The sequence below is a fragment of the Phlebotomus papatasi genome, chromosome 1 (genome assembly GCF_024763615.1).
Source record: "Phlebotomus papatasi isolate M1 chromosome 1, Ppap_2.1, whole genome shotgun sequence".
Lineage (NCBI taxonomy): Eukaryota > Metazoa > Arthropoda > Insecta > Diptera > Psychodidae > Phlebotomus > Phlebotomus papatasi.
The window spans coordinates 83,810,920-83,819,442 of NC_077222.1; the positions used below are offsets into that span (position 1 = coordinate 83,810,920).

An 8,523-nucleotide genomic window follows, 5' to 3' on the forward strand; every position below is an offset into this window, starting at 1 on the left:
CGCGGGATTACATTCATTTTTTCTCATTGACAAAACAGGAAAGGATTACCTCGCAGGTCGTATCGTAAGGGAAGTGAATAAAAAAAATACGCAATTTCCATCTGGTTCCGGGTAAATTACCAAAAGGGAGAGCTAAATGTTCATCCTGAGATCATGAGTAAAAAGTAACGAGTCTCATTGCTCTACGACTCTGTCAATTGTTTGTGTATATCTGAAGGGTCCTTTGTCTCTTCCTTGCAAGAACTTCCACAAGGAAGATAATTTTAAAGGAGAGGGCAACGCTGATACCTGAGAAGGTGTACAAGAGAATTTTCAACTCGCAACAGCTGTCCCCGTGCCTCTATCGCCATTCATATTAGCCCGATGATGGGTTTGTCTTCCCCATTACTTCCCTCTTTTTCTCCCTTCCCCGGACAACCTTCCTGGCCACAAGAGACAGAAAAACGCAAACAGAAAACATATGCTCACCTGGCGACTCTCCCTGTGCGTTGTTCATGCTTTGCCTGAATTAGATCTTATTCCCCCGTCGAAATATTTACACACTCGCTTTGTCACTATTCCCAGGAATACACACTGCATCATTCAACAGAGGAAATAGTCATAGAAAACCACAAATTTGTGGAAAAAATTTTGCCATGAAAAAAAACAATTGCTGCAGCACACTGTAACCTCACGTGACTTTTTTGACCGGGAAAGTCTGCAAAAAGCGCCAAAAGGTAGGCAAGTTGAGAGTTTTGCGGAATGTCCACTAGTAGCGCTGCTCATCTAGTGTGCGTGTGCGTGAGAAAACGTAAACAAAAACAAAGCATTCCTCCTCACGGCGACAAATTCCTTCACAAAACACGGAAAAAAGCCCGTAAAAGTGCTCATCTTACAAATAGTTGAAGAATCGATAAGTTCCCTAAGTGGAGGCATGTGCAGAGGGTTTCTATTGACTTCAGCGTGACTTGCATTCAAGTCAATTGGGGAAGTTCACCATGGATTCCGGGGCAAGGCAGAAGAATCTCAGGAAAAAGCTCGATCTCTTGGGCTTCCGGCAACCACTTCCCGCTTCTGGAGTTGGTCTGGTGTCTGCTCTGTTGGAAGATCTTATGAAAACAACTGAAAGTCTGAAGCTGGCCAAGGAAGAGATCAATGAATTGCTTCAGGTAGGGAGGACTATTGATTTTTGAGGCGCTATCAATATACTTATGGGATTTATTTCTGCAGGAAAAGGATGCCTGGCAGCTAGGAGTAGAGCCCTACAAGTGTGATAACTCAAAATTACTTGGTGAGTGTAATAAACTCAATTTAGACCTTATCCGTCAGCGGGATAATTATGAGATTAAGAAAGGTGAATTTGTGAGGAAAATCCGTTCGTTGGAACTGGACAAGAGATGTCTGGAGGAGCAATGTGGAGAGTTGGGTGGACGTGTTAGGGAGTTGGAGATGAAATTTGTGTCTAAAGGGGATCAAAAGTTCCAGAAAGATGGTGCAAATTTCAGTCGGAAACCATTTATTTCCACTGTGCGTTCCGGAACGCTCCTGCCCAACGCCATGGATGGGCATTTGTGCGAAAAGGGTCCCTATCGCGTGTGCAGTGTCTGTCCTAACTCTCGCCCTTGCGATGGGAATCGCTTCGAGGCGGAGAAGTTGCAGAATGACATTCAGAATCGCGACGATACCATTGACGTTTTGAAGAAGCAGATTGAAGCCAGAGATCGAGAAGTTGAGCGTCTCGGTGCCCTGCTGAGTGGAGGGAGACCAATAACTTCCCTGGCCAGAGATTGCTGCTTCCGTGGTGTTGGTTCAATGGCGGAGGACGTGGAACTTCTGCAGAAGCAAAAATGTGATCTCAGGCGGGAATTGAATGAAGCCATCTCGGCACAGCATGAAGCCATGCAGAGGGCCATGCGTCTGGCAGAGAGGAATGCCGCCGTGGAGCAGGAGTACCGTGAACTGGAAAAAACTGCCCTAGACCTAGAAACAAAAGCCAATGGGATGATGAATGAAAAAGATCAAGAGAATGCTCTGCTCAAACGGCGAATTGCTGATCTTCAGAATACAATTCAGAGCCTCAAGTCGGATCTGGAGAGACTCCAAATGGGTGAAGTGACAGATTCTGTCAGGGAGAAACTCGTGCAGGCTCTGAAGAAGGAAAAAACCCTCCAGATGACAATTGAAAAGCTCCAGAAGAAGAATACAAAGCTGAAAGCTAAAGTTTCTGATCCAAAATCTTCAGATTCCAGCAGAGATGAGACAAGGGACAGGGAATTGAGTCTCACGAAGCAAGAACTTGAGTGTCTGAAGCGAGAATTTACCACGCTGCAGGACAAATTGAGGAATAACAGTGACATAAAGGACCTGAGAATTAAGCTGAGTGAGAAAGAATTGGAAATTAGGAATTTGCACCATGAACTCAATCAACTGAGGCAGGAGAAAATGTCAAATCTGGGAGAGATTTGCTCAGCAAGATCCCTAGGACAATCATCGGCGGCGCTGCGGCAAGAAAGGGAGAGGGATATCATGCGTAGTGACCTTGAGAAGGTTCGAATTGAAAGAGATGCCCTCAGAGATCGCTTGAAAATGGCAACAGAGGCCCAAATGGAGGAGCACCGAAGGTATGAGGGACTCCTGGAAGAGATCAATGGTCGAATTGGACGACTGGAAGCAGAAAAAACTGAACTTTTGAGCGCTCAAGGGCCTACTCAGATCACAGTGACGCTGCTCAAGGAGGAACTAAAAGAGCTTCGTGGTCGCCTGAAGGATCTTCAGGGCGAGAATACCACCCTGAGAAACACGAACAATCACCTGAAAATCCTCAATGAACAGACAGAAAAAGTCTTAGTGCAGAATCACAATAAACTTGTTCATTCTGAAGCCCAGTTGGGAGAAACCTCATCCAAACTAAATTCCTTGGACGCCACCAGGGAACAACTGAGGCAAGAACTGGAAATGCTCAAGCCTCAAGTGAATCAACTGCGATCCAGTGAAGTTCAACTGATGAATGAGAAAGATAATCTCGTGATTGAGTTGGATCAGAAGACAGAGAAAATATTTGGGCTAGAGCAGGAAATTAAAAGGCTCAAAACAGACAAGAGGGATCTCGAAATGCTAGTAGATCAACTCAGAAGACGCCTGGATGAACTGAGGAATGACAGTGATCTCAAAGAGAAGCAGTATCATGACGTGGCCTGTGAAACGGGAACACTGAGAAGTCAGATAGCAACGCTGAAAAGAAATGCAGATACTGCCAGGAGTGAGAATGGACGACTCGTAGGAGAACTGACGGATGCCTCATCAGAACTCAAAATTACCAGGCAGAAGCTAAAGGAGACCCAGAAGGAAGTTGATGGACTGAGGATACAACTGCAACAGTATGTCCAGGAAGTGGAAAGGGCGGAAAATCTCCTAGCCAGAAAGGAGCTTGAAAGGGAAGAAATGCTGGATCACTTTAAGTCTCTCTCGCAGGACACAATAGCCCTGGAAGGGAACAATCAGGCACTGGAAATGATGACGGCGGAAACAAAGTGAGTAATGCCAAAGAATTTACCCAATTTTTACCCCCTGCAGATTTTTTTTCGATTTCAATTACCCAGGTGGACATTCCTAATCAATCATTCCCAATGGCTCCGGCACACCTTTTAGATCAGGAAAATTTCATTAAGACAAAATTCGAAACCCTTTCTTTCTCACGTGTTTTGCATATGACTATCTCATTCTTTCGCATACCAAATTCGATTGAGCTAAATTGAATTTAGAGAGATGTTTAAGAGATGAAGAAGAGTACAAGAGAATGAGATAGACATATTCAAAGCATGTGAGAAAGAACGGAATTCGAATTTCAACTTCATGAAATTTTCCTGATCTAAAACGGCACACCTTTTAGGATCAGGAAAATTTCGTGAAGTCAAAATTCACGTCCTTTTCTTTCTCAAAGGTTCTGCATTATGTCTATCCTGCTCTTTCGCACTCTTCTTCTTCTTCATTTGAACGTCACACCAATTTAAATTTAGGTTAGTCCAATTTTGAGTCCGAAAAAGTGGGCTAGACTTAGGCAAACGTTATGAGAAAGACAAAGGGACGCGAATTTTGATTTCATGAAATTTTACCGATCTAAATGGTGGGCTGGAGGCATAATAACGGTTTTCTCAAGGTCAAAGGTTTGAAAAAAACTCTAAAGGGAAGCTCTAAAAAGCACATTTATCAACCGAATGGTTTCATATTTGGGCTATTTGGGCTTGTTGGAAAGATCTTGGAATTCCTGACAAGCTTGAATCCGGTAATGAACCGATTCAGAATCGATAACTATTTTTTATCTGAAATTCAGTTATATTACTCCTAAGGTACTTTGGGAAATCTTTTGAGTTATTTATAAATCAGTTCAGAACCGGTGAACGATAAATGATACGAGAGTATTTTGACATCTAAATCACGAGTTTGAGCACTTCGCAAAGCCTGGAACGCTTTACGACTCTTTTTTCCCAATTTCTCAAGACCTTTTCAAAGTATATTAACTTTTTCCAACTGATAGAGAAATATATTCTTTAACTCTTTCGGGACCACAACATATCCAGCGAACGAATTTCAGTAAAACTTACTTTATTATAAGTCTTAGTGATCAAATATGATACTTTTGTAGAGAAAGATTTTTTTCCGCCTCTGGGAAATTGGAAAACTCATGGGTACTCTCGTCCTCAAAAGAACGAAAAGGAGACAAACTTCAATTTTCCAAAAGTCAATAATATCAATTTTGTGAATTATTTTTGCGTGTCAAATGACTCCTTTACAGTGTTAATTACTAAAACAAGAAGAATTATTGACCAGTATCTTGTGGGATGTCCAGGAAGTGGTCAAGAAGACACAAAATTCCTGCTTGCCAACAGATTCCTTAAAATATTTCACACAAAAACACTTTAAAACACATTTTTCTCAACACAATGTTATTGCAGACACATTAAACTTTCTCAAGAGCCAAAAAAACGCTTCCTTGACAGTCAGAATTCACCAAAATCAGGAAAAACTTCCCTGAAAGCAATCAGCAAGCTGAACTTCGTACAGTGCTGTCTCTCTATATGCACACTCTCTATATGCACAGCTTTTGTGTCGGTTGCATTCAAAATCAATTTGTTTACATTTTGACAAAGTAATGAAGAAAATTATTTTCTTGGTAACTAATTTTTCTCGTTTTTAATTATCTTAATTTTATATTTTCTGTCTCATATTATAGTTAAAATAACACGGGAAATTCTAGAACAATAAAAAATATAATAATTTATTAAAAGAAAGAAAACAACCGTTGGGAATTTCAAAAAAAGTTGTGCATATTCAGAGAGAGAACTGTCAAAAAAAGTACCCAAACTGTGCATATAGCGAGACAGCACTGTACCAATTTGACAAGTACCAAATTTTAAATTTGACCGTTAATAGACTGAGAAAAAATGGGATATGAAGAGGGAATTACTTAGTTTTCAACAGAAATAAAGGTAATTTTCGATGAAAACGCATCTTCAGAGCTTATTGAATCCTCTATTGACTCACAGGAACTTAATAGGACTTGTGCTGTAATAAAACTATAGCATTTTATCGATTTTTTGTGGTTCAGTACAGATTAGCCAGCTGTCAAATTGGTACGAACTTCAGCTTTTTTCAATGAAATTTGGTATCAGCAAAAAGCTGAAGTTTGTACCAAATTTTTGAGAGCTTCTATTTTAATTAATTCACAATTATTCACTGCGGGATAGCACTGGGGTGGCCAGGAAGACGCTAAACTACCCCCTGAGATACCGGGGAAGAGGAATCTTGGCCACATTCACTTGAAAATCCGTAAATAAATTTGGTACCAAAAAAACTGAAGTTCGTACCAATTTGACAGCTGGCTATTTGTACTGAGCCACAAATTTAATAAAATGCGATATTTTCACTACAGCACAAGTTTCATTAAGTTTATGGGAGTCAGTACAGGATTCGCTGAGGCTCTGAGGATGGAATTTGTGTGTAATTTCCACTAAAACGCTGAAAAACCACTTTGTTTTCATTTCAATTTGTACTACTTTTTTTTAGTGTACCTTCCGAAATTTGGTACTGTCAAATTGGTACGTAGTTCAGGCTGCTGAAAGCAATCTCCCTCGCTGCCAAATGTCAAAATTATCGGCCATATTGGCAAAAAATTCGCTCCCGCTTGGAATTTTCTTACAAGGTTGGTGTCAAAAAGCAAATTGTCGGGCATTGGCGGGATAATCTTACATTTGACCTGTAGATTTTTGGGGGCGAGAATACCCATAAATTTTGAACAAGTTTTTTGGAAATTTAAGAAAAAAATCTTTTTAGAATTTATGTAATCTGTAATTGTTAGTTATCATACTTATTGGTCCCGAGAGGTTTTTCCTTATTCGGGTCTAGAAATATCAAAAAAGTAACAATATCTCCAAGGAAGCAGAAAATCGAAAATTCACGATTTTTGACCAAAAATATCTTAGCTCAGGAGTTAATTGGGATCTTGCAAAAAATATCCTAGATTTGGACATCCTTATAGTTTGTAATTATTCAGAAGAATCGGATTTTTATCGATTCTACCCAGAGTCCCAAAGGAGACGAAAGAGTTAAAATTATAAAATAAATTTATGATAGAGGCTAGGATGATTAATTAACGGATGGAGCATTTTAATCCACCCATGGTATATTTTTCTTAAATTCTTTATCATTTTTAAGTTTTAGATCCCACAAAAATAAATATAACACGAAATGACAGGCACATATACAGAGAATATATTTTTATTGAATTTAAAATTTTATTGGTGTTACAGATAGAAAATTTTTCAGAAAAAATTCAAAAAATTGCGAATCTTACGTTTTTTTCATAAAGATTTTAGGAACTATTATCCTCGTGCAATCATTATAAATGTTGTGCTAATAACATAATACTAGATACTCTTTCATTTGGTAAAAGTTTTAAAATGATTGCATTTGGTTTTTATACCAAAACTAAAAAACCACTTAAGAATATACCACATTTTTGTACGGAAAATGTGTGAGAATGCTCTGCCTTGGATAGAGGAGCAATTTGTAAAGTGCTAAGATATTTTCTTAATCTTTTTCAGGTTTTATCACACTTATTAAATTTTTATTTTACTTTTTTTCCTTAAAAATTTTCACTCTTATTTTTTCTTTATCTTTTTTTTTGTTTTACATTTTTTAAATGCTTTTGTTACTTACATTTTGTTACACCCAGGAAAGCATTGACAGAGTCTGAAGATCGTGTAACTGCCTTGTTGGATCAATTAAAATTGAGAGAATCTGAAATTCAGGATTATGAGAAGCAGGTCACTGTATTATCTTCTCAAGTAGCATCTTTGGAGTCCGAATTGGATGATTGTCAGGAAGATAAGCGGAAACTTCAGGCGGATCTTGAGGCAATTCGGGAATTGTGTTCGAAACTCGATGATCAGAAGGATAAGCTCAATGAGGAAGTGCGTGAGCTTACGTCAATTCGAGCGGATTTGGAGAAAGACTTGGAAAGGCTTCGCAGTGAAGTGGGCAGGAAAATTGTGGAGGAAGAGGAGCCTACGAGGCATCCTCTGGAGAGGGATTTTGAACAGCAGAAACTTTTGATTGTCAATCTGAACCAAGAAGTGTCGCATTTACGCGGAAAAGTGGCCCAGTTGGAGATGGAATTGAAGGAGGAACATCGAATTAGTTTAAAAAATGAAAATTTAGCCCAGGAATATCACACTCAGCTTCAGGAAGCCAGACAAACGCTCACAAATGAACGATATGAGCGTACAAAATTACAAGAAGATACCGATTCAATCAGGTACCCTACACTTTAATCGAGTTTTTGTTTAGGATTTAGTTATTAAAATTTATTATTATTGATATTGTTGCATGGGAAGAAGAGATAAATGCCTGAGATTTCATTTTATGGTTCGTGGGAAGAATTTCTGGGTGAAGTCTGCAAGAAGACCCAGAAGAAGTAAATCAGAAGGATCCTCAAAGGATTCATCTGAATCGTTAAATTCAATTTTAACAGGACATTCTGGAATTTGTTGGGATTCACTGGGACCACAAATAGATCCTTCAAATATTGATGTATCTCAGAAGATTTCCTTATCACTTAATCACGGAAAAAATCCTTAGGACAATGATAAAATCCTTAAATTTCTCATTTTAAATTCAACAGAGGACAAAATTCACATAATACAAAAAAAACTCAATTTTTTACTGATTTTCTTCATGTATTTTTATCTGTCTTTCACTGTGTTACAAAAAAAAAGAAAGAAAAACAATTTTCCATTTTCACAATGAAATTAATAGTTGCCAGGATGTTCTCATTTTTGAGATTGTGCCTCGGAAATTGGGAGGAAAGTTGCCTTATGGAGGGGATTTCTTACAATGAATTTTATACGTTACGTATCTATGTTATAATATCTTAGTAATATAGTTTTTTCTTGTTTAATTTTAAGGCACAAGTATATTTACGTCACAATCATTTGCTCTATTTTCTTAATAAACTTTTTATAATGGCCTAAAGTTTTTTATCCGAGA

At 38.6% G+C, this 8,523-nt stretch overlaps 1 protein-coding gene across 1 annotated transcript; it reads left to right on the top strand.

Annotated features, from left to right (window-relative positions):
* The first annotated feature begins 763 nt into the window (after positions 1 to 763).
* On the top strand, positions 764 to 7,854 carry LOC129810442 (centrosomal protein of 135 kDa). The gene is made up of 3 exons (XM_055860930.1): positions 764 to 1,148; positions 1,210 to 3,509; positions 7,211 to 7,854. The coding sequence occupies exons 1-3, from the start codon at positions 978 to 980 to the stop codon at positions 7,806 to 7,808; spliced, it is 3,069 nt and encodes a 1,022-aa protein (XP_055716905.1). The 5' UTR covers positions 764 to 977; the 3' UTR covers positions 7,809 to 7,854.
* Positions 7,855 to 8,523: the final 669 nt, after the last annotated feature.

Bases quoted from the DNA above. Each gene is read 5' to 3' on its own strand.
- LOC129810442 (XM_055860930.1), top strand. From the start codon at position 978: ATGGATTCCGGGGCAAGGCAGAAGAATCTCAGGAAAAAGCTCGATCTC. The intron at 1,149-1,209 runs GTAGGGAGGACT...TTATTTCTGCAG, and splicing joins AGATCAATGAATTGCTTCAG to GAAAAGGATGCCTGGCAGCT. The intron at 3,510-7,210 runs GTGAGTAATGCC...TGTTACACCCAG, and splicing joins ATGATGACGGCGGAAACAAA to GAAAGCATTGACAGAGTCTG.